This window comes from Mesoplodon mirus (genome assembly GCF_964341445.2).
Source record: "Mesoplodon mirus genome assembly, chromosome: 3".
NCBI classification, from domain to species: domain Eukaryota; kingdom Metazoa; phylum Chordata; class Mammalia; order Artiodactyla; family Ziphiidae; genus Mesoplodon; species Mesoplodon mirus.
The window spans coordinates 166,348,652-166,373,462 of record NC_138978.1 but is presented as its reverse complement, the minus strand read 5'-3'; the positions used below and the strand labels follow the sequence as shown (position 1 = coordinate 166,373,462).

Genomic DNA, 24,811 nt, shown 5'->3' with positions numbered 1-24,811 from the left:
AACAAAGTAAAGAAAAACTGAGAGACTATAGAGAGCCACTTAAAACAGAGATTCCAAGACCTTCTACCATGTTGCTTGAGGCTTCCAGAACACAGCCCTGGCTCTCTAATGAGGCTTTCCAAATAGAGAAACTGGCTGCATAAAAATAAGTATACCATGTAAATTAATTTGACTAGCTAACAGTGCAGTTCTGCTTTGAGTTTGCTCATTTCATCTCTGTAGGACAATGTGTGAGGTTTGGATTTGCTCTCTTGGTTGCTGGGTCATTCTCCACTCAGGATGAGTGGAAGGAAGCCATGGCAAAATTAATGCTAACTGGCAGGAAAATAGATACATATTATTTAAAAAATACATCCTGACACTTCTGTATCAGCAGAGAATATGTGGAAAGAACTGGTACTCACAGAATAAGTGCTAATCAAACCCATGTACTAAAAACCTCCTCCAAAATGGTGTTTTGTTTAAAAGCTCACTGCTTAGCTCAGGATTTATTTATCCAATGTACTGTGCCCAAGTGCTGAATATCCAATGGTATAACTAGATAAAATTTTTACTTCCTTGAACTCCTAACTACAAAGAAAAGTATGTGGAAAACTATATATGAATTTGGGAGTGAGACTGTGAGCAAAGAGACATGAAAGTTTTCAGATTATACCAATGGCATGATCACATGATCAATCAATTTTCAATGGAACACTAGAATACCTTTTCTTCCCCTAGCAATTGAGGAAAAATCTCCTTGTCATGGAAGAGAAGGAAGAGAAACACGAGGAAGAGAAGAGTAAAATCAGAGTAAGACATTTTAAAACCTGGTAAATGTCTAAGCATCTGCTGCTGTGTCTTGGATCTTGTTCCCTGAATACCCTGTTGGGGTAGCTGCACTGGCATGACCGAAGCTCAGCAGTGCTCGCCCCACCGTGAATGCTTAACAGTCTTCATCTGTTTTTCATCCTGACCGCCTTTCAGTCTCTTCAGCATTCGTAAAACCTCTAACAAGTACTATCATCTTCCCCCTAGTTGCAAGCTACCTATTCTTTTCCCCTTCAATCAAAGCCATTTCCAAGCAGACAGAGACCCATGATTTGGCATGCTCTCTAAGGCTTAGTACAACTCTACATTTCCATGTTATAGTTATAGTCTGTTATAGCCTAAAAATGGAGATGTATAAAATAGCTTACCTTAATTGTACCCTGACTGTTAGCAGCAATCAGCACATTGGACTCCTAGAAAAGAACAAGAACTTTTAGAGTATAGAGAAGGATTTCCTGGAGGGCAGTCCAGGAGAATAATTTAATCTTCATCCTTCTTTCTTCACTTCACCCTAAGACGCCAATACAATCTAAACTGGAAAACCAACTTTAACATGTTTTTAACTACGAATTATAAATTAAAAATCCGATATTTTGAGGATTAAGTTTTAATAAAAAAAATTAAGTTGGAAGCAGAGTAGGAAACTTTCAAATGTAAAGAAAAATAAAAGAGAAACAGATTGCCACTAGGAGGAAAGCCAAGAGAAACAAAGACTGAAATAAAAATAAGAATAACTTGAGAAAAACAAAGTACACAATCCTTTCCACAGAAAACTCCCCCTTCATTCACTTTCTCCCATAAGACACCAGTAATTGGCATAAATCTCTATTGCTAGCTATTTGGTATTAGAAAAACAAAATAAAACAGAATGTGAATATTCATCTGGGAGAAAGAAGGCTATCTTTCTTTTTAATTATTCTATCACTCACTATATGCATTTTTAACAACCTTGGTGATTACTTGAAATAGAATGCATGTGGTAACATATTTTTTAAAAATATTCTAAGCCTTAAGAAATAACTATCTCTGGAAGGTAGAAAGGGTAGAAAAAGAAATAGACAAGACTGAGTTTACCAGAGAGAATCTCATTGAGTAGGAAGAGCTAGGACATGCCTTCCACTGGAAAGAGAGTCTAATAGGCTCTGAGCTTGGGAGTATAGACAAGTCTTTTCGCTTTTAAGAGCAGGCGGCCAGAAGGAGGTAAACAGACTCAAAACTGCCATAGAGGCCATATGGCTGATGGGAAGACCAAGCCCAAATAATAGCTTTCAAAAACAGAGAAAGTGGTCAAACTTCACTGAAGGATAGGATCTGTCTGAATACTCTACAGGTTTAATCAGAAAGTGATGAACAGAAGAAAGAAAACTCTTGATCTGTATTCTGGGAAAGTTATTTCAGCCAATTTGAGTTAAACCTTAGTTTCTTTGATACAAGGCATGTGTGCTCTACAAACTTCTACATTTCTATCTTTTAACTTCTCTTTGATTCCTAGTAGAGTTACTTTTGAAAAATGCTCACCTTGTTGCTACTGGTGAAGAGGAAGTAAATAATTTCTTCCACTAACCCCCAAATTTGGGGGATCAAAATATTCCTTGAATGCAGTCAGTGGTGATAGCATCAATGGTCAGTTGTATCAAGAAGGAATAAAGACATATGTTTCTTCTGGAGGTGGGCATGGGAATTGCTGATGATGGAGTCTGGAACACACAACCCCCAAATATGGCACCGTGGCATATTGAATATTTCAAGCCAAAGGAGTTTGAGAAAATGGCAGAAGCAGGAAGGTCACTCTGACCTCCCATATCCCTCACCCTTTTCCCCTAAAACAGGTCATAAAACCCTCATGTGGGAGGTGCTCTCCCTATAACCAGAGTAAAGGAGCATCCTTATCTCCAACGACAAAGGAATGCTAAGAAGAATCCAAATAAACAGGCCTTGCCAAGTTTCCCCGAAGCTTACTGCTCCTGAGTGCAATTACCTCACACCCCTGAACCTATCACATTGCTACATGACTATCCACTCTTCACAAACACAGCAGAAAATACACAGGTCTATATCCTTGGGTCTTCTTTTCCTTATGAAGGCTCCCACGTCATGTAAAACATATTAAATAAACCTGTATGCTTTTCTCCTGTTAATTTGTCTCTGTCAGCATAATCTTCAGACCCAGCCAAGGACCCTAAGAGGGTTAGGGAAAACTTTTTTCTCCCCTACACTGATATTTTCCTCGCTGAGCTTTTCCCTTAAATCAGCACATGAATTCTTGAAAATAGTAACACAGGTAATATAACATTCACTAGTAGAATTAGTTTTAATATCTACTTCGGGGAATTATGGGCTATCACTGGGGCTGAATGTGCATAGAATTAATACTTCCATATTGCGGGGGGTGTGGTTGGAATAAGGGATATTCCCAAATGCCCCTTATTTAACTACTCTTTTAGTAAACTGAGTTCAGAAAGTGGCTGGAGTGAGTTTGAGGTATCCTTAGGGAACATAATAACTCACTCTGAGCTTCTCCAGAGGTGGAATTTCTATGTCTGCCTCAGAAAACAAAAAGAGGCACTGTGGTGTAATGTGGATTTCTTTCTAGCAAGAACTTTAAACAAGCTGTGTTACATCACAACTGCCACCAGAGAAGCCAGAAATGATTCTTCTGTGAGCACCATCCAGAAATGAAGCTACAAACAGATTAATCTAGTTTCTGTTTGAAGAAAGACTCCTGTCTCCAAGAAAGCAATTACCATCATTAGATGCTGCAGTCACCAAGAATTGCTCCCTCTGCTATGGGAATACATAATGTCAGGATAATGAAAAATTTATAAGCCAAAGCTCTCTCTCTTTCTGCCATTTTGGTTCTAGTCACCTTTTAATACAGAAGAAGGTAGAAAAACCTGGTGGAGATGAAGATTCACCTTGAGGGTAAGGGAGAATCCACTTCTGCCAGTTACAGAGATTATGAATGACATAAATTTGTAATTCTTAGTGGAAGAATGTTTGAAAAATGTGATATATTATTATACAGTATGAAAGAGTATGCTCAATACATATTAAAAAAATCTAGTTAGATCACCACATAAGAGGGATTTGAAGTCTGTACAATTACTACACTAAACCCAAGAAGGAAGACATCTGATGACTACCCAACATAAATAAACGATATCTTTTTATAACCCGAGGACTATTATGGCATTAAGAGGTGGCCATATTAGGTGCTACCAGAGGTAACTCTAAACACCTTTTCCTGTGGAGACAGATAAAGATCTCATTTACAAATAAGCCAACACAGAAAGTGATTTCCCAGTCGGAATCGTCTTTTAGGACTAACATATAGGTGACAGAGTGTCCAAGGAAATTTTAGAAACACTCAAAACTATTCAAATTAACAAACAATGAAAGAAAAATAATAGCTTCACTTCTCAGTATGCCCCTCCCTCCAAAGACCATGAACTTATTAAAAAGGGATTTAGGATTAAACTTTCAGATAGCTAGATATTAGCTTAAGATAAATGAATTTTTACATGCAACAGAAAAACAAAACCAGGTATTTTACTTTAGCATAGAGGTACAGAAGTGATATGTACAAGGTTATCACTGTAGGTTTTGAGTGATTCTTGTTTGCATTTTGAATGACTAGTAATTCTTAGCTGTAGTTGTACCCTGCCAGAGCCCTAATATAAGTTCTGGTTGAATACGTTGTTTTTACTTGCTAAATAAAATTAAAATGCCAGCCAGTAATTCTCATTACTTTCTCCCTCTTTCTTGGAAACAGGCAGTTTTGCTGCAAAGGCCTCCTCAAGGTTAAGATAATAATGCAACTACTATTTTCTTCTTAAGATAAAGAGATTAAGAAAAGACAAAAGAAAAATTAGCAGCAAGTTTTTTATAAAAGTAGAAGACACGGGCTCCCCTGGTGGCGCAGTGGTTGAGAGTCCGCCTGCCGATGCAGGGGACACGGGTTCGTGCCCCGGTCTGGGAGGATCCCACATGCCGCGGAGCGGCTGGGCCCGTGAGCCATGGCCGCTGAGCCTGTGCGTCCGGAGCCTGTGCTTCTCAACGGGAGAGGCCACAACAGTGTGAGGCCCGAGTACGGCACAAAAAAAAAAAAAAAAAAAAAAAAAAGGTTGGGGGGAATGTAAAAGACTTAAATAGAAACCTCAACTAAAATAGAGTTGGAAGACCAGAAGGGGCAGCTCTTACACCCTATGACGAGAGCAGAGCCCAAGAGGAAGAAGAAAGACTCTTTCTTCTTGCCTGCCAAGAGTTCAGCCAATGAGAGACAGTCACAACTCAGCCAATAAAAGGACAAGGACTCTTTGTTTACTATAGCCCTCTCCACTTCCTTTTCCCCTCTGTAAAAGAGTTCTCCTCTCCATTTTGCTGGGGACTTGCACGTGACTCACCATAGTTGCAAACTCTGAATTGCAATTCTTTGATGATCCTGCATAAACCCACTTTTACTAGAGAAGTAACTGGCAATCACTTTTAGGTCAACAATTACATATAGAGGAACATGATCACCAATTTGTCATCAGAAGCAATGCAAGCCAATACGATATATCTTTTAAAGATGATGAAAGAAAAAACCTGTCAACCCAGAAATATTATTTAAAAATAAAGATATTTTGAGACAAACTAAAGCTGAGATAGCAGCAGATATGCACTGTAAGAACTGTTAAAGGAAGTTCTTATAACACGTGAAAACTCAGATTTAAACAAAATGATGAAGAGTGCTTGAAATGATCAATATGTGGGTAAATATAAAAGATGTTTGCTTATTTATTTTTTAATTTTCTTAACAGATAATTGCCTGTTTAAAGCATAAATAATAACAATACATTATGTTATGTTATAATAAACAGAAGTAACATATAGGACAGCAAAAGTACACAGGATAGAAGGGGAAAATAGATGTATATTGGAAGGTTCTTCCATAATATAAAGTGGTATAATCTGATGACAGACTGTGATAAGTTAAACATGAATATTATAAACCTTAGAGAATCCACTAGAAATGTAAAAGAAACAGTAAAGCTAATAAGCTATTAAAGGAGATAAAATGAATTATAAATACTCAATTAAAAAAAAGAGGAATACAGGGACAAAGAACAGATAGGACGAATAGACAACAAAAAGCAAGATGTCAGACAAATACCCAACAAGTAAATGTAAATACTACAATTAAAAGGCAGAGATGATAAGACTCGATAAAAGAGCAAGAGCAACTCTATACTGTCTATAAGAAACACACTTTAAATTTTAAAAAAAGATATTTTTAAAATGAGAAGATATACCATGCAAACATTAATCATAAGAAAGCTGTGATGGCTCTACTAATATCTGAAAAAGTAGACTTCTGACCTAAATAGACATTTCTCCAAAGAAGCTATACAGACTGCCAGCAAACACATGAAAGGATGCTCAACATTGCTAATCATTAGAGAAATGCAAATCAAAACTACAGTGAGGTATCACCTCACAACAGTCATAAGGGCCATCATCAAAAAATCTACAAACGATAAATGCTGGAGAGGGTGTGGAGAAAAGGGAACCCTCTGGCACTGTTGTTGGGAATGTAAATTGATATAGTCACTATGGACAACAGTATGGAGGTTCCTTAAAAAACTAAAAATAGAACTACCATACGACCCAGCAATCCCACTACTGGGCATATACCCAGAGAAAACCATAATTCAAAAAGAGTCATGTACCACAATGTTCACTGCAGCTCTATTTACAACAGCCAGGACATGGAAGCAACATAAGTGTCCATCAACAGATGAATGGATTAAGAAGATGTGGCACATATATACAATGGAATATTATTCAGCCATAAAAAGAAACGAAATTGAGTTATTTGTAGTGAGGTGGATGGACCCAGAGTCTGTCATACAGAGTGAAGTAAGTCAGAAAGAGAAAAAAAAATACCATATGCTAACACATATATATGGAATCCAAAAAAAGAAAAAAATGGTTCTAGAGAACCTAGGGGCAGGACAGGAATAAAGATGCAGACATAGAGAATGGACTTGAGGACACAGAGAGGAGGAAGGGTAAGCTGGGACAAAGTGAGAGAGTGGCATGGACATATATACACTACCAAATGTAAAGGTAGCTAGTGGGAAGCAGCTGTATAGCACAGGGAGATCAGCTGGGTGCTTTGTGACCACCTAGAAGGGTGGGATAGGGAGGGTGGGAGGGAGACACAAGAGGGGAGAGATATGGGAACATATGTATATGTATAGCTGATTCACTTTGTTATAAAGCAGAAACTAACACACCATTGTAAAGCAATTATACCCCAATAAAAATTTTAAAAAATAATAAATAAATGAACTAGTACTTGATAAATAAAAAAAAGAAAAAGAAAAAGTAGACTTCTGGGAGCTCCCTGGCAGTCCAGTGGTTAGGACTTGGAGCATTCACTGCTGTGGCCCACCTTCAATCCCTGGTCAGGGAACTAAGATCCCACAAGCTGTGTGGTGCGGCCAAAAAAAAAAAAAGAAAGAAGAAAAAAGAAAAGGTAGACTTCAGGACAAGGAACATAACCAGGAATAAGAGTAATATTTTATAATTAAATAAGGGTCAATTTAAAAAAATGCTAAATGCGTATATATATATGTAAAACAGAGCTTCAATATACACAAAGCAAAAACGGACAGAACTGAATTGGAACAGATAACTCCATACTTGTGTTTGCAGATTTCAACACTCTTCTGTCAATAGTTCAAATAATAAGTAGAGAGAAAGTCAAAAAAGATATAAAAGATGAAAAATAGTATCAGAAACAAATTGAACAAATTAATATTTACATAAAATCTTAAATGGCAAAAATATGCATTCTTTTCAAGTGCCTGTAAACTATTTACCAAGACAGACTATGTGCCAGACCATTAAACAAATCTCAGTACATTTAAAAGAATGAAACTATACAAGTGTGGTCTCTGACCAAACAGACCTAGAGCAGAAATCAATAACAAGAGACACCTGGCACACATCTCCAAATATTTGGAGATTTAAAAACACATTCTTAAGTAACTCAGGGCTCAAAAAAGAAATCACAAGGAAATGAGAAACAGTATTGAACTAAAAGATATTGAAAACACAATATATTAAAACTTATGTAATATAGCTACAACAGTGCTTAGATAGAAAATTATACCTCTTAATGTCTATATTAGTAAAGCAGAAAGTTTAACAATTAATAATGTAATAACTTGCAGCTTAACTTAAGAAACTAGGGGAAAAGCAAATTACACAAAACACAAGTATAAATATGGTAGTAATAAAAAGCAGAAACCAATAAAATAAAAAGACAAAAATAGGTAAAAATTATTAAAACCAAAAGCTAGTTCTTGAAATAAAGTTGATAAATCCCTACAAAAAGAGAGAGAAAATGTAAGGTAACAATATCAGGAATGAGGGTGTATCACTAGACATCCTACAGATATTAAAAAAGATAGAGAATAAATAGAAACAACTTTATGCCAATAAAGTTGACATATAGTAAAATAAATAAATCCTATGAAAGATGCAATTCCCCAAAATCAAAGAACAAATCAGAAAATAGAGGAAGGAACACTTCCAAATTCAGTTTGCGAGTCAAACAAAGCAAAAGACATTATTAAAAAATTACAGACCAGTTACCTTTATAAACAGATGTGTAAACCTTAACAAAATCTCAGTAAACATAATTCAGCCATAAATAAAAAGAATAATATATCATGCCCAAGTGGTTTCTATCCAGATATTCTAGTTGGTTTAACAATTTTTTTAGACAATGAATGTAATTAATATTTTTAACAGAATAGAAGAGAAAAATCATGTAATTATAATTGACATGGAAAATGCATTTGACAGAATTCAACACATATTCATAATAAAAACTCTCAGGAAGCTAAGAGTAGAAAGGAATTTCCTCAAGGTGATAAGGAATACCTATGAACAACTTCCAGCTAACATTATACTTAATGGTGAAATGTTCAACTCTTTCTCTCTCTCAGACTGGGAGCAAGGGGAGGATGCCTGCATTCACCACTTCTATCTAACACTGTATTAGAGGTCCTACCCAGTGCAATCGTCAAAGAATTGCCTTTATTTGTAAATGACATGGCTGCCTATGTAGAACATCTTTAAAAATCTTCAAAACAGCTGCTAGAACTAATACACTGACCTAGTAGGGTTGTCAGATATAAGGTCATTATATCAAAATCAATTTATTTCTATAACTAGCAGTGAATACTTAGCAAATGAAAATTTTTAAAAACACCACCTGTAATAACATCAAAGTATAAACTGCTTAGAGACAAACCTAAAATATAAGTAAGACCTACATGTTGAAAATTATAAAACAACACTGAGAGATATTAAAGAATACCTAAATAAATTGACATATATACCATATTCATGGACCAGACAGTCCCATAAAATAAGGATGGTTTTATGTATAAGCCTTGGTACTCATGATGATAAACAACTTTTTTTTTAACCTGAAGAAATAGATATCTATTAAACAAAATCAGAATATACCCCTTTCCTTATTTAGTTTTTTTCCAAATGTTAATAAGCATTATGTTAAACTGACTTCTCTTCTCAGAATAAGAATAATAATTCTGCAGAAAAAATGGAAATATTTTATATTAACAAATCAAATATTTAAACCAAATGGAAAAATTCCTATAAAAAGTTGATCAAGAAGAAATAGAAAACATGAATCATCCTACAGGCACTGAAAAAAAAAGAAAAGAATCAACTGTCAAAAAATATTTCCACCTCAGGCTTACATGATTTTACCTACAATTTCAATCAAATAGTCAAGAAAGGAGTAATTCCAATCGTACACAAATTTTTCCACAGGAAAGAAAAGAAAGGAGCACTCCCTAACTTGTTTTATGAAGCTAATGTAACTATAAAATCAAAACTTGACAAGGAAAATGCAATAAAGAAAAATTATAGGCCAATGTTATTCATGAAAATAGATGGAAAAATCCTAAACAAAATAGCAGGAAGTCAGTTTTAACAATGTATAAGGATAATACATCTTAAACAAGTTGGGCTTATTCCAACAATGCAAGATTGGTTTAACATTAGGAAAAAAAATGTTACCTATTTTTACATCAATATTTCAAAGAGAAATATATCATCTTCAATAGGTACAAAAGAAAGCAATAATATACTTCAGCATTCATTTATGATAATAAATCTTAACAAGCTGACAACTGAAAAAGAAATTTCCTTCTAAGGGTATCTACAAAAATCCTAAAGCAGAAATCATATATAATCATGACATATTCCAAAGTTTTCCCTTTGGTGAGTAACAAGATAACGATGCCAGATATCAACATTTCCATTCAGTATTATACTAAAGCTCCTGGCCATTGGAATAAGTCAAAATGAATAAAATGTATCAAGGTACCAAAATTGGAAAGGTAGATTAAACTTTCATTACTTGTGGATCATATTATTATGTACATAAAAAAATTCAAGAAAATGTAAAAATGCGTAATTAAAATTGGTAAGAGTTTAGCAAGATTGCTGGATTTAAAAATGGGGACAGGGCCTCCCTGGTGGCGCAGTGGTTGAGAGTCCGCCTGCCAATGCAGGGGATACGGGTTCGTGCCCCGGTCTGGGAGGATCCCATATGCCGCGGAGCGGCTGGGCCCGTGGGCCATGGCCGCTGGGCCTGCGCGTCCGGGGCCTGTGCTCCGCAACGGGAGAGGCCACAGCGGTGAGAGGCCCGCATACCGCAAAAAGAAAAAAAAAAAAAATGGGGACAATAATGCACCATTCTTCAGGGACTGTTATGATACCTTCTTTCTCTCTTAAAATAAAAAAATGGTTTACTTGAATAGACAGAATACATGTGTGGTAAAAATCCGAACAGTACAAAAGGATAGAGGAGAAGTGGGCATCTCCCACCTCCCTGTTCTGAGTCCCTGGAGCAATTACTATGATTAGATATGAAATCTTTCCAGATAAATTAGCATCATTACTGTGAAGTTCAATTGTATGGTAATTATCTACTGATTCTTTCCTCTTCTTATCTTGTTTGAGTTTAGGGTATCCAACAACTCTACTTCCAATTTGGAATCTCATCCTTGTTAAAGTGACAAGCTATATTTTATATTCAATTCTAAGCCCCTAGATCTCCTAAGAGAGGTCTTTTGGCCTCTCTTACCAGAAAAAGCAGCTCCACAGAATTCACTTCTGTATTCTGGGACATATTAGTAATTGGCCATCAGAACGAAATGGGCCTAAATCTGTATCCCTAAAGTCAAATGAACAAATATGCAGACAAACTATGCTATACAGAGAGCTCAAGTGGCAGAGTGGAATAAACACAGTCACTGTAGTCAGAAACACTTGAGTTCAAAGCTCTAACACTTCCAAACTACGTCATCTTGGACAAGTTACCAAACCTCTCTGAATCTCAGTCTCCTCAACTGTAAAATAAAACTGAGCTAATGAAAACTGAGCTAATAGAGCTAAGGGAAGGGAAAAGGGGAAAGGGAAGAGGGAAGAGGGAAGAGGGAAGAGGGAAGGGAAGGGAAGGGAGAAAAACTTGACGGCTTCGCTGGTGGCACAGTGGTTAAGAATCCGCCTGCTAATGCAGGGGACACGGGTTTGAGCCCTGGTCCGGGAAGATCCCACGTGCCGCGGAGCAACTAAGCCCATGCGTCACAACTGCTGAGTCTGCTCTCTAGAGCCCATGAGCCACAACTACTGAGCCTGCGTGCCACAACTACTGAAGCCTGCACACCTAGAGCCCATGCTCTGCAACAAGAGAAGCCACCCAATGAGAATCCCATGCACCGCAACGAAGAGTAGCCCCTGCTCGCCACAACTAGAGAAAAGCCCGCACGCAGCAACAAAGACCCAACACAGCCAAAAATAAAAATAATTTATTTTAAAAAAAAAGAAAAACTTGAGCTAAGTGAGTTGTTGTTATGATTAAATGAGACACATATGTATCTGGCATATAGAATGCATCTTATAAGTGATTGTTTTTAAGTGAGGGAAAGTTCTTTTTAAAAAAGAGAAGGTAGTCAAAACTGTTAAAAATCATGAGAAGATAAAACATTGTTTAATAATAATAGGTTATTAGATTTGGGCATTAGATGATATTAGTGACCTCAGAGGCAACTCTACCTAATGGTCAAAACTGTAGGATTAAGGGCCTTTGCACAAGTCCCTGGAGCTAACTCAGCCTTTAGAACTTAGCTTTGACAGAAGCTTTTGGAAAAAGCTTTCCCTCATCTACAAGGTGATATGGTAATTCACCAAATTGCTTCTACAGAGAGAATAAATTCCATTATCCCACCACTTTCAGGATATGATAGTGGCTTCACCATAAAGTTAATTAATTTCATGCCATTTAAACTCATCTATCATTATCCATCCATTTATCATCATTAGGGTAGATATTACATGCCAAGCATTGTGCTGGGTACTGGAGTTCTGAAGATAAATGAGACATGATGTCTGATCTTGAGATTATAAACTAGAAGGGGAAATGGACTTTTAAAAAGAAAACTACTACGTGTATTATTATAGTATAAGAAATACAGAGTTCAAAGGGTAACTGAGGAAGCAAGAAGGAAAGTGGGAGAGATGAGAGGTTTCACAGACAAGGCCACAAATGGAACATGGAAGAGTAATAGTTGAAATTTCTCAAGAGAAAAGATGGAGGATATTTTAGGCAAAGGGACATGGTCATGGAAATGCCACGAGTTTGAAAGAAAATGATGCTTTGGGGTGATGAGAAATTGTGAATCAGCCTATGTATTAGTTGATGAGATAAGAACAATAGGTTGGGGTAAACATGCAAACTAACTCTCTTATACCAGAGTGAGGATTTTATTTATGGATAACAAGGAGTCAGTAGCAAGGAGAAGATAGGATTAGATTTACTCTTGGTGCTCTATTCCCTCAGTGATGTCTCAACCCCTGACCCCAGCCCCCAGGCCCTAGGGTCACCCTTAATCCTATCCCTTAACAAAACTCTTCAATTCACATGTATTAAGTTCAGCAACTAAAATTCTTGGAAAAAGTAAAAAAATAAAAAATAAAAAATTTAACTTGTGTGCCAGTAGGTGAGAGATAATAACTGTATCCTCAAAATAGTCCAAAAGATTTTTTTTGAAGTGAATATACTGAATACCTTTAAATAAACATGTTTGTAATACGTGAGGTCAACTTTAACATTTTTAAAAGGAAACTGAATACAGAAAAAATACTGATTAAATCGTTTAATAACCTATCTAACTGAACTCTCTACTTCTAATCTCCTCTCGTTACAATGCACTCTACATAACTGCCCTGGCTATTGTAAATAGTGCTGCAATTAATATGGGGTGCATGTGTCTTTTTGAATTACGGTTTTCTCAGGGTATATGCCCAGTAGTGGGATTGCTGGGTCATACGGTAGTTCTATTTTTAGTTTTTGAAGGAACCTCCATACTATTCTCCATAGTGGCTGTATCAATTTACATTCCCACCAACTCTGCCAGAGGGTTGCCATTTCTCCACACCCTCTCCAGCATTTGTTGTTTGTAGATTTTCTGCTGATGCCCATTCTGACTGGTATGAGGTTATATCTCATTGTAGTTTTTTGACTTGCATTTCTCTAATAATTAGTGATGTTGAGTAGCTTTTCATGTGCTTCTTGGCCATCTGTACGTCTTCTTTGGAGAAATGTCTATTTAGGTCTTTTGCCCATTTTTGGATTGGGTTGTTTGTTTTTTTAATATTGAGCTGCATGAGCTGTTTATATATTTTGGAGATTAATCCTTTGTCCATGGATTCGTTTGCAAATATTTTCTCCCATTCTGAGGGTTGTCTTTTCGTCTTGTTTATGGTTTCCTTTGCTGTGCAAAAGCTCTTAAGTTTCATTAGGTCCCATTTGTCTGTTTTTGTTTTTATTTCCATTACCCTAGGAGGTGCATCAAAAAAGATCTTGCTGTGATTTATGTCAAAGAGTGTTCTTCCTATGTTTTCCTCTAAGAGTTTTATAGTGTCTGGTCTTACATTTAGGTTTCTAATCCATTTTGAGTTTATTTTTGTGTACGGTGTGAGGGAGTATTCTAATTACATTCTTTTGCATGTAGCTGTCCAGTTTTCCTAGCACCACTTACTGAAGAGACTGTCTTTTCTCCATTGTATATCCTTGCCTCATTTGTCATAGATTAGTTGACCATATGTGCGTGGTTTTATCTCTGGGCTTTCTATCTTGTTCCATTGATCTATGTTTCTGTTTTTGTGCCAGAGTTTCTCTTGTTTTTGGATCTTGGAGTTACACACATTTCACTTTTGTCTGGATCTGATTTATCAGGAGAGTCCCCCAATTTGCCCAGAGTGGTTATTTACCTTAATACAGACATAGATCTATGCTGCACATGGGGAGAGCCCACAGAAAGATATTCAAACATTGGTTCCAAGATGATCTCCAATGGTTTTTAAATAAATGCCACTGGTAAGACAAACAGTTTTTTTTTTGTCCCTGACCTTTCTTTCAGCATGTGGTTTTTCAGAAATGACTTAGTAAAAATGTATGTAAATATGTCTAAGAGAGAATGAATACAAAACCACAATCTATCAATAAGAGGTCCTGCTCTTTAAAATGTTACAGTCAGCCTTCCTGCATTCTATAAAGGATCTAAAACTGAGTGAATTAGTTGTTTGAACTGTATTTTCAAGACAAACAATAAAGAAAATTTGTGATCCTAGAATCTAAGGTTCTCATCTTACTTATCTCATTGTCTCATTTTACTATCTTACAGAGATAGTTAAAAAAACAAAAAACAAAAACAAAAACAAAACACCCCAAAACAAAAAATAAACTTCTACCATCATCACATGACTATTTGTTGAGAACTACAGGCCAGTTACTTTGTTAAGGACTATATAAATTATTTCACTTAATCCACATACCAATCTGTTGTATCTATAACAGATATTAATCTATTTTTATCCTCAATTTACAAAGGAAAAACATGGTCTTAAAGGGACTTAATAACTTGTCCAAAACCGTACACACAACTATAGCATAGTAAAGCCATGATCAACATATGGATACTGATAAAGTACACCAATTGATGGTTTTTAGCATATTGATTTGGTAAGTTTATCACATGACTGGCCCTGACCTGAATTTATAAACTCAGAAGGGAAGGAGAAAGAGTTTTAGGTGAGCATTTGATATGTATGGGAGAACCTCAGCTCTCAGACATTATATATGGATATTACATCTTAAGTCTCATATACCTAGATTCCTAAAAGCCTTATTATACGAAGAATTTGGTCTTTTGTTTATCTCCCCACAAGTATGATTTCAAGTAATATCATTAGAGAAAAGGACTTGGCCACAGAAATAAGGTGGAAGGGAGTATACTATGTAGTCAGTACAGACAGTGGCGGTGCCAGGCTAATACCCACCCCTCCAATCCAATTTAGGATCTTGGAGACTGGAGTTTCTTCATCACAAGGGAACACTTGCAAGATTACCCAGTTAAACATAAATGCTCTCTTTCCTCCCTACTGGTATCCTTTCGTAGGATGATACTGTGTCCCTTTCTAATCCCAAACTATAAAGACTATTATGAATAGAAACATGTAGTCATAATCTATGATTAACAGAATAATGGGTCATTATTTTAGTAAAATATATTACCTTCATCACACTTCAACTCTTTTTGATTCATTTAAACAAATACCTACTCTTATAACTAACTTACCTAATAGGAGGAAATGAATTATACTGCTAATCGAAAGAACTTCTAGATTTGCTGGCTGGCTTATTATATTTTCAATTCTAAAATTCTTAAGCTTTATAAATAAGAGTTTTCTATAAATAATGAAAGTATTCCATGCTGAAGATTTTTTATAATCATTCTAAGACAAGGTGGACCAGATATTTTTATGGCAAACAGATGGTGTTCTAGGTGCTGGATATCTCTTACATTGCATGACTAGATTTAAGAAACAGAAGCATTAATCAGACAGAAGACATAAGTGCATATGAAATTCAAAATTTATCTAAAGGTAAAAGAGCCGAAGGTGATCGTGAATATAAACACAAAATGATAGACCATTAAATTTTACCACTGGAATCTGTCTGTACCAAATAAGTATGAAAATCAGCATTCATTAAACATAATTTGGTATAACGTGCTTCTCTCTCTGGGAATACAGCCATATACACATATACAAATTAGTCTAGTGAGTATAATTTCTTTGTAGGGCTTCCTCTAAGATGTTTGGCTATTTTGAAACTTTAATACAGCAAGAACTTACTCAAACTTCAAAGTAGTAAAAAATCATGTCTAAGTGTCCGTTTGGAAAGATATGTACGTATAGACAGAAACACACAGACACAAAAAAGACAGACAGACACACACACACAGAGAGAGAGAGGAAGGAATCACCTACCTACCTACACCAGAATCACCAGATTACCATATTTCCTCTCTGCCCCCAACTTACTTGTTTTTCTGATAAGACCTAATCATTTTATTTGGTATCCGAAGGAACCTGCATTCACAATTAGAACATACCTAACATGCACTGTTATCAGGGGTGGTTATCAAAAATATTTTAAAAACTTTAGCCAGACTCATCAAGTAAAAAAGAAAAAGGGCCCAAATAAATAAAATCAGAAATGAAAGAGAAGTTACAACCAACACTAAAGAAATAACAAAGGACCATAAGAAATTACTATGAACAATTATACACTAATAAAATGGACAACACAGAAGAAATGGATAAATTCCTAGAAATGTATAATCTCCCAAGACTGAATCAGAAAGAAATACAGAATATGAACAGACCAATTACTAGTAATGAAATTGAATCAGTTATAAAGAAAATTCCCAACAAACAAAAGTCCAGGATCAGATGGATTCACATGTGAATTCCACCAAACATTTAAAGAAGAATCAATGCCTGTACTTCTCAAACTATTCTAAAAAGCTGAAGAAGAAGGAATGCTTCAGAAAGCATTCTACAAGGCCAGCATCACCCCAAAACCAAACCCAGACAAAGGTATCACAAGAAAAAGAAAAGTACAGGCCAGTATCACTGATGAACACAGCTGCAAAAATCCTTGACAATATATTAACAAACTGAATTCAACAATACATTAAAATGATCATATAGCATGAACAAGTGGGATTTATCCCAGGGACACAAGGGTGGTTCAGTATCTGCAAATCAATGTGTACAACACATGAACATACTGAAGAATAAAAATCATATGATCATCTCCATAGATGCAGAGAAAGCTTCTGACGAAATTCAACATCCATTTACCATAAAAACTCTCAACAACATGGGTACAGAAGGAACATATCTCAACATAATAAAGGCCACATACGACAAACCTACACCCAACATCTTACTCAACAGTGAAAAACGGAAAGCATTTCCTCTAAGATAAGGAACAAGACAAGGATGCGCACTTTTGCCACTTTAATCCAACAAACTATTGGAAGTCCTAGCCATGGCAATCAGAGAAGAAAAGGAAATAAGAGGAATTCAAATTGGAAAAGAAGTTAAACTGTCACTGTTTGCAGATGACATGATATTCTACACAGAAAATCCTAAAGATGTTACCAGAAAACTACTAGAGCTCATCAATGAATTTGGTAAAGTTGCCAGATACAAAATTAATATATAGACATCTGTTGTGTTACTACCTATAAATAAAAAACTATCACGAGACTGAACCAGGAAGAAATAGAAAATATAAACAGACCAATCACAAGCACTGAAATTGAAACTGTGATTACAAATCTTCCAACAAACAAAAGCCCAGGGCAAGATGGCTTCAGAGGCGAATTCTATCAAACATTTAGAGAAGAGCTAACACCTATCCTTCTCAAACTCTTCCAAAATATAGCAGAGAGAGGAACACTTCCAAACTTGTTCTACGAGGCCACCATCACCCTGATACCAAAACCAGACAAAGATATCATAAAGAAAGAAAACTATAGGCAAATATCACTGATGAACATAGATGCAAAAATCCTCAACAAAATACTAGCAAACAGATTCTAACAGCACATTAAAAGGATCATACACCATGATCAAGTGGGGTTTACCCCAGGAATGCAAGGATTCTTCAATATACGCAAATCAATCAATGTGATAAATCATATAAACAAATTGAAGGAGAAAAACCATATGATCTTCTCAATAGATGCAGAAAAAGCTCACGACAAAATTCAACACCCATTTATGATAAAAACCCTCCACAAAGTAGGCATAGAGGGAACTTACCTCAACATAATAAAGGCCATATATGACAAACCCACAGCCAACATCGTCCTCAATGGTGAAAAACTGAAATCATTTCCACTAAGATCAGGAACAAGACAAGGTTGTCCACTCTCACCACTATTATTCAACATAGTTTTGGAAGTTTTAGCCACAGCAATCAGAGAAGAAAAGGAAATAAAAGGAATCCAAATCAGAAAAGAAGAAATAAAACTGTCACTGCAGATCACACGATACTATACATAGAGAATCCTAAAGAGGCTACCAGAAAACTACTTGAGCTAATCAATGAATTTGGTAAAGTAGCAGGATACAAAATTAATGCACAGAAATCTCTTGCATTCCTATACACTAATAATGAAAAATCTGAAAGAGAAAACACTCCCATTTACCATTGCAAGAAAAAGAATAAAATACCTAGGAATAAACGTACCTAAGGAGGCAAAAGACCTGTATGCAGAAAATTATAGGACACTGATGAAAGAAATTAAAGATGATACAGACAGATAGAGAGATATACCATGTTCTTGGATTGGAAGAATAAACATTGTGAAAATGACTATACTACCTAAAGCAATCTACAGATTCAATGCAATCCCTATCAAACTACCAATGGCATTTTTCACAGAACTAGAACAAAAAATGTCACAATTTGTATGGAAACACAAAAGACCCCAAATAGCCAAAGCAGTCTTGAGAAAGAAAAACGGAGCTGGAGGAATAAGGGTCCCTGACTTCAGACTATACTACAAAGCTACAGTAATCAAGACAATATGGTACTGGCACAAACACAGAAATAAAGATCAATGGAACAGGACAGAAAGCCCAGAGATAAACCCATGCACATATGGTCACCTAATCTATGACAAATGAGGCAAGGATATACACTGGAGAAAAGACAGTCTCTTCAAAAAGTGGTGCTGGGAAAACTGGACAGCTACATGTAAAAGAATGAAATTAGAACACTCCTAACATCATACACAAAAATAAACTCAAAATGGATTAAAGACCTAAATGTAAGGCCAGAGACTATAAAACTCTTAGAGAAAAATATACACAGAACACTCTATGACATAAGTCACAGCAAGATCCTTTTTGATGGACCTCCTAGAGAAATGAAAATAAAAACAAAAATAAACAAATGGGACCTAATGAAACTTAAAAGTTATTGTACAGCAAAGGAAACCATAAACAAGACGAAAAGACAACCCTCAGAATGGGAGATAATATTTGCAAATGAAGCAACCAACAGAGGATTAATCTCCAAAATTTACAAGCAGCTCCTGCAACTCAATATCAAAAGAACAAACAACCCAATCCAAAAATGGGCAGAAGATCTAAATAGACATTTCTCCAAAGAAGATATACAGATTGCCAACAAACACATGAAAGAATGCTCAACATCACTAATTGTTAGAGAAATGCAAATCAAAACTACAAAGAAGTATCACCTCACACCAGTCAGAATGGCCATCATCAAAAAATCTACAAACAATAAATGCTGGAGAGGGTGTGGAGAAAAGGGAACACTCTTGCACTGTTGGTGGGAATATAAATTGATATAGTCACTATGGACAACAGTATGGAGGTCCCTTAAAAAACTAAAAATAGAACTACCATACAACCCAGCCATCCCACTACTGGGCATATACCTTGAGAAAACCATAATTTAGAAAGAGTCATGTACCACAATGTTCACTGCAGCACTATTTACAATAGCCAGAACATGGAAGCAACCTAAATGTCCATTGACAGATGAATGGATAAGCAAGATGTGGCACATATATACAATGGAATATTACTCAGCCATAAAAAGAAACGGAATTGAGTTATTTGTAGTGAGGTGGATGGACCCAGAGTGTTTCATACAGAGTGAAGTAAGTCAGAAAGAGAAAAACATATACCGTATGCTAACACATATATATGGAGTCTAAAAAAAAAAAAAGGTTCTGAAGAACCTAGGGGCAGGACAGGAATAAAGACGCAGACGTAGAGAATGGACTTGAGGACACAGGGAGGGGGAAGGGAAAGCTGGGACAAAGTGAGAGAGTGGCATGGACATATATATATATATATACTACCAAATGTAAAGTAGATAGCTAGTTGAAGTAGCTGCATAGCACAGGGAGATCAGCTCGGTGCTTTGCGACCACCTAGAGAAGTGAGATAGGGAGGGTAGGAGGGAGATGCAAGAAGGAGAAGATATGATGATATATGTATATGTACAGCTGATCCACTTTGTTATAATGCAGAAACTAACACACCATTGTAAAGCAATTATACTCCAATAAAGATGTTTAAAAAAAACCTATCAGAATGAGAAATTAAGAAAATAATTCCATTTACAATTGCATCAAAAAGAATAAAATACTTGGGAATAAATCTAACTAAGGAGGTTTTAAAAAAAAACAACCTGTATTTGGAAAACTATAAGACACTGATAAAAGAAATTGAAGTTGACACAAAACAAATGGAAAAATATACCATGCTCATGGATTAGAAGAATATTGTTAAAATGGCCATACTAACCCAAGGCAATCTACAGATTCAGTGCAATTCCTATCAAAATAGCAATGGCATTTTTCACAGAACTAGAACAAAAACTTCTAAAATTTGTATGGAAACACAAAAGACTCCAAAGCAGTCTTGAGAAAGAAGAACAAAAGCTAGAGGTATCATGCTCCCTGATTTCAAATTATGCTAGAAAGTTACACTAATCAAAACAGTATGGTCCTGGCATAAAAACAGATATAGATCAATGGAACAGAATAGAGAGCCCAGAAATAAACCCACACTTATATGGTAACTTATTCTATGACAAAGGAGGGAAGAATATACAATGTGGAAAAGAAAGCCTCTGCAGTAAACAGTGTTGAAAACACTGGAGAACTAAGTGCAAAAAAATGAAACTGGACAACTTTCTCAAACCATACACTCAAAATGGTAAGAGCTAAAACCATAAAACTTGTGGAAGAAAACATAGGCAGTATGCTCTTTGACATCAGTCTTAGCAATATTTTTTTGGCTATGTCTCCTCAGATGAGGGAAAGAAAAGCAAAAGTAAACAAATGGAACTATACCAAACTAAAAAGCTTTTGCATAGTGAAGGAAACTAGCAACAAAACAAAGTGGCAGCCTACTGAATGGGAGAAGATGTTTGCAAATTATATATCTGATATGGGTTAATATCCAAAATATACAAAGAACTAATACAGCTCAACACTGAAAAATAACAATCTGGTTAAAAAATGAGCAGTATGCCTGAACTTACATTTTTCCAAAGATGACATAAAAATGGCAAACAAACACATAAAAAGATATAATCACTAGTCATCAGGTAAATGCAAATAAAAACCACAGTGACACATCACTTCACACCTGTCAGAACAGCTATTATTAAAAAGAGAACAAATAATTGTTGGCAAGGATGTGGAGAAAAGGGAACCCTCCTGCGTCATTGATGGGAATGTAAACTGGTCTAGCCACTATGGAAAACAGTTCCTCAGAAATATTAACAATTTAACTACCATACGATCCAGCAATTCCACTTCTAAGTATTTTCCTACAGGACACAAAAACACTAATTTGAAAAGATATATGCACCCTCATGTTCACTGCAGCGTTATTTACAATAGCAAAGATATGGAAGCAACCTAAGTGCCCACCAACAGATGAATGGATAAAGATGTGGCATGCACGTGTGCACGCACACACACACACACACACAATGGGATATTACTCAGCCATAAAAAAGAATGAAATCTTGCCATTTGTGACAACATGGATGGATCTAGAGAGTATTATGCTAAATAAAATAAGTCAGACAGAGAAAGACAAATACTGTATGATTTCCCTCATATGTGAAATGTAAAAAACAAAATAAAGGAACGTAACAAAACAGAAACAGATTAACAGGTACAGAAAACAAACTGGTGGTTGCCAGAGTGGAGGGGGGTTGGAGGATGAGTGAAACAAGTAAGGGAGATTAAGAGGTACAGACTTCCAGTTATAAAATAAATGAGTCATGGGATTGTAATATCCAGCACAGGAATATAATCAATAATATAATAACTTTGTATGTGACAGGTGTTAACTAGACTTATCATGGTGATCATTTTGTAATGTATGAAAAATATCAAATCACTATGTTGAACACCTGAAACCAATGTAATACTGTAAGTCAATTATACTTCAATAAAAAAAAATTTAACAACAGGCATAGGCACCAACCTATCATAAAAAATCGTACAGCTATACCATTACATATCTGATTGTCCCTGTTTTTAGTATACCCTTGGCCATAAAAGTGCAGAGCAAAAATAACATAAGTGAGTAAAAAATCATGAAATGGTTTATTAAGATGAAGATCAGGGTAGACTAAGGAGTTCTAAAGAGCCTAGAAAAATAAGACTACTTACTCAACAATGGTCTAATGCAATAACCGGTCAGAATAACAAATTTGGGATTTCAGAACCATCAACAAGGATTCTCACACAATTAGTTATAAATAAACCCAGCAATGGCATACATACCCTGGTGCTGTATATCACACCTCAGTGCATTAGAAATGCCATGGCAGCTCCTTCCCCTATTCCCATACCCCTCCCCACAACTTACTGCAGAACACACACAACAAAAAACTAAGATTTCAAATTTAGTACTAGGTTAATACTTGGTAGCAAGCTTTTCCCCAGAAACAGTCATTCCTGAAATTTGGTTATAGACTTATAAGATTACATAAACTGTATTTTGGAAAAATCACTTTCTTAATGACAATTCAATTTTAATGATTCATGGAAGCTAACTCTAAATAGCTTCATATCTAAAATATTGACTGACCTTTTCTGATAACCCTGGATTAGTTAAGCCAATGTGGTCCCTCAGAAAAATAATATTTCTGTGTTCATTCTACTTCCTGGTTATAGTTTCCTTAATCAAACAAAAAATAATAATATCTATTTTTTAGAAACGATAATACACCTCAAAAACTAGTTAAGATGGATGCAGAAGTAACCGCACCTGGTAGTCTGTTAATAATGTAGTACACTTTATCAGTAGAGATAGTAAACAAAATGGCAAGGAAAGCAGTACTTGGAGTGCTGGTTTTAAAGGCTGTATGGAGGGGAACGATCAGACTTAGCCAGCTGTCCTAAGCCAGACAGAGACCTCCATGTTAATGTAGGATCACTGCAATTTGTAGACAAAAGGCATTTTTTCATTTGTCCACATGGTTGGTTCCTGCAGGTTCCATTTTTGCTATGCTTCATTATTAAGAAGGCTTTTGTTATCCAGTCTTTTCTATACCAACCTCCTGTCTGCATCAAATCCTCATTTTAAATACACTTTAATGCATTCAAATAAACTACAGGAGAAACAAAAACAAAACCTTCCCAAAAACATCATGATTCAGAGAATAGAAAGATCAAAAAGGTACACTTAGCATACAAACTCAAAATGATCCTTATTCAGGAAGAAAAGGTTGTAAAAACCATGTACAAGAGAAAGAGGATTGAAATACACAAAAATATCACATCATTTTCATGACCGTTCCTTCGTTCCAAATCTTTCCTAAGTCTTCTCCCTTCTCACCAAGCAGCCTAATCAACTTAATTTTCCTTGCAATGCCAGACAACTTCCCTCACGTATCAATACCTCTTGACCTTGGAAGCGCTCCTGAATAAAGCTTGAGAACAAGGTGCTTGCAATGGCATATCTGACAGGGAAAAATGACTCTTTATTGCTGATTAATATAAAGGAGGGCCTCTGAGCATGGAACTATGCATTTCTAAGGGCCCTATTTGCAAAATTCCTCTAGAGTACTCTGGCAACGCTGTTCCAAGAATTCTGTACTATTTTAGGAATACCATGTAATGCAGTAGAAACAGCAATTAATTTAAGACAACGAGAACTGGACCTGCATTTTGGTTCTGCCATAGTACTGTCCAACCCTCTTAGAAACTCAATTTCTTCAACTATAAAACAGATAATCTTAAGTACTTCATAGAATTTTTATGAAGACTCAAAGAAAACACAGTAACGTACCTAACCAAAAAAGATCTGGCATATTTTAGGCACCAAACAAATAAGTGGCAGTTTTTCTTATTAAGACGCTGTAAGCTAAATTTCTTTACAATTAAAGGGTAGTTTTCTCAAGTATGACTGTACTACTGTATTATTTTCATCACCAGATTTATGATCTTATAAAATTGATTAAAAACATAATGTAGACTCTCCAGATTAAGACTTAAATTTTATCTTAACTGCAACTCTTTCCTAGAAAACGAAGTAGTTTTTCTTATGGCAGTTGCTAGTGTTGACATTTTTTGCTCTCAAAGTAGAAGCAAGAAATATAACTAAGGCAACACTAATGAAGTACAACCTTAGAGAAAAGTACACTTGAATGACAGCTGGTACAGTGCATTCTATAAGTGCATGAGTACCTGTGAGAAACCAGAAACCAAATGGTTAAGAGAGGGATAGAAAAGTAGGCATTGGGTTGGGACAGGATGAGAGTATTTAGATAAATGGGAGAGAGAGGACAAGGCAATATAGACATATAAGGAACAACGATGAGCACAAGTTCAGAGGTAAAAATAGGAATAGGATGGGACAGTGAAGAAACTTTTCTAATAGATGTTTTGTGCTTAAAAAAAAAACAGAAATAAGGTTGGATAAGTAGCATTATTCTAGATTCTTGAAAATCTTGAACACAGGCAACAGTTTAGATATG

At 35.8% G+C, this 24,811-nt stretch overlaps 1 protein-coding gene across 3 annotated transcripts in view; it reads right to left on the bottom strand.

Annotated features, from left to right (window-relative positions):
- Positions 1-24,811, bottom strand: part of COP1 (COP1 E3 ubiquitin ligase) — a 223,871-nt gene that overhangs the window by 1,393 nt on the left and 197,667 nt on the right. For all 3 annotated transcript variants that reach the window (XM_082613771.1, XM_082613773.1, XM_082613772.1), the window contains one exon: positions 1,179-1,223. In XM_082613771.1, the coding sequence (XP_082469897.1) occupies positions 1,179-1,223 (45 nt within the window). The remainder of the gene's footprint in view (positions 1-1,178; positions 1,224-24,811) is intronic.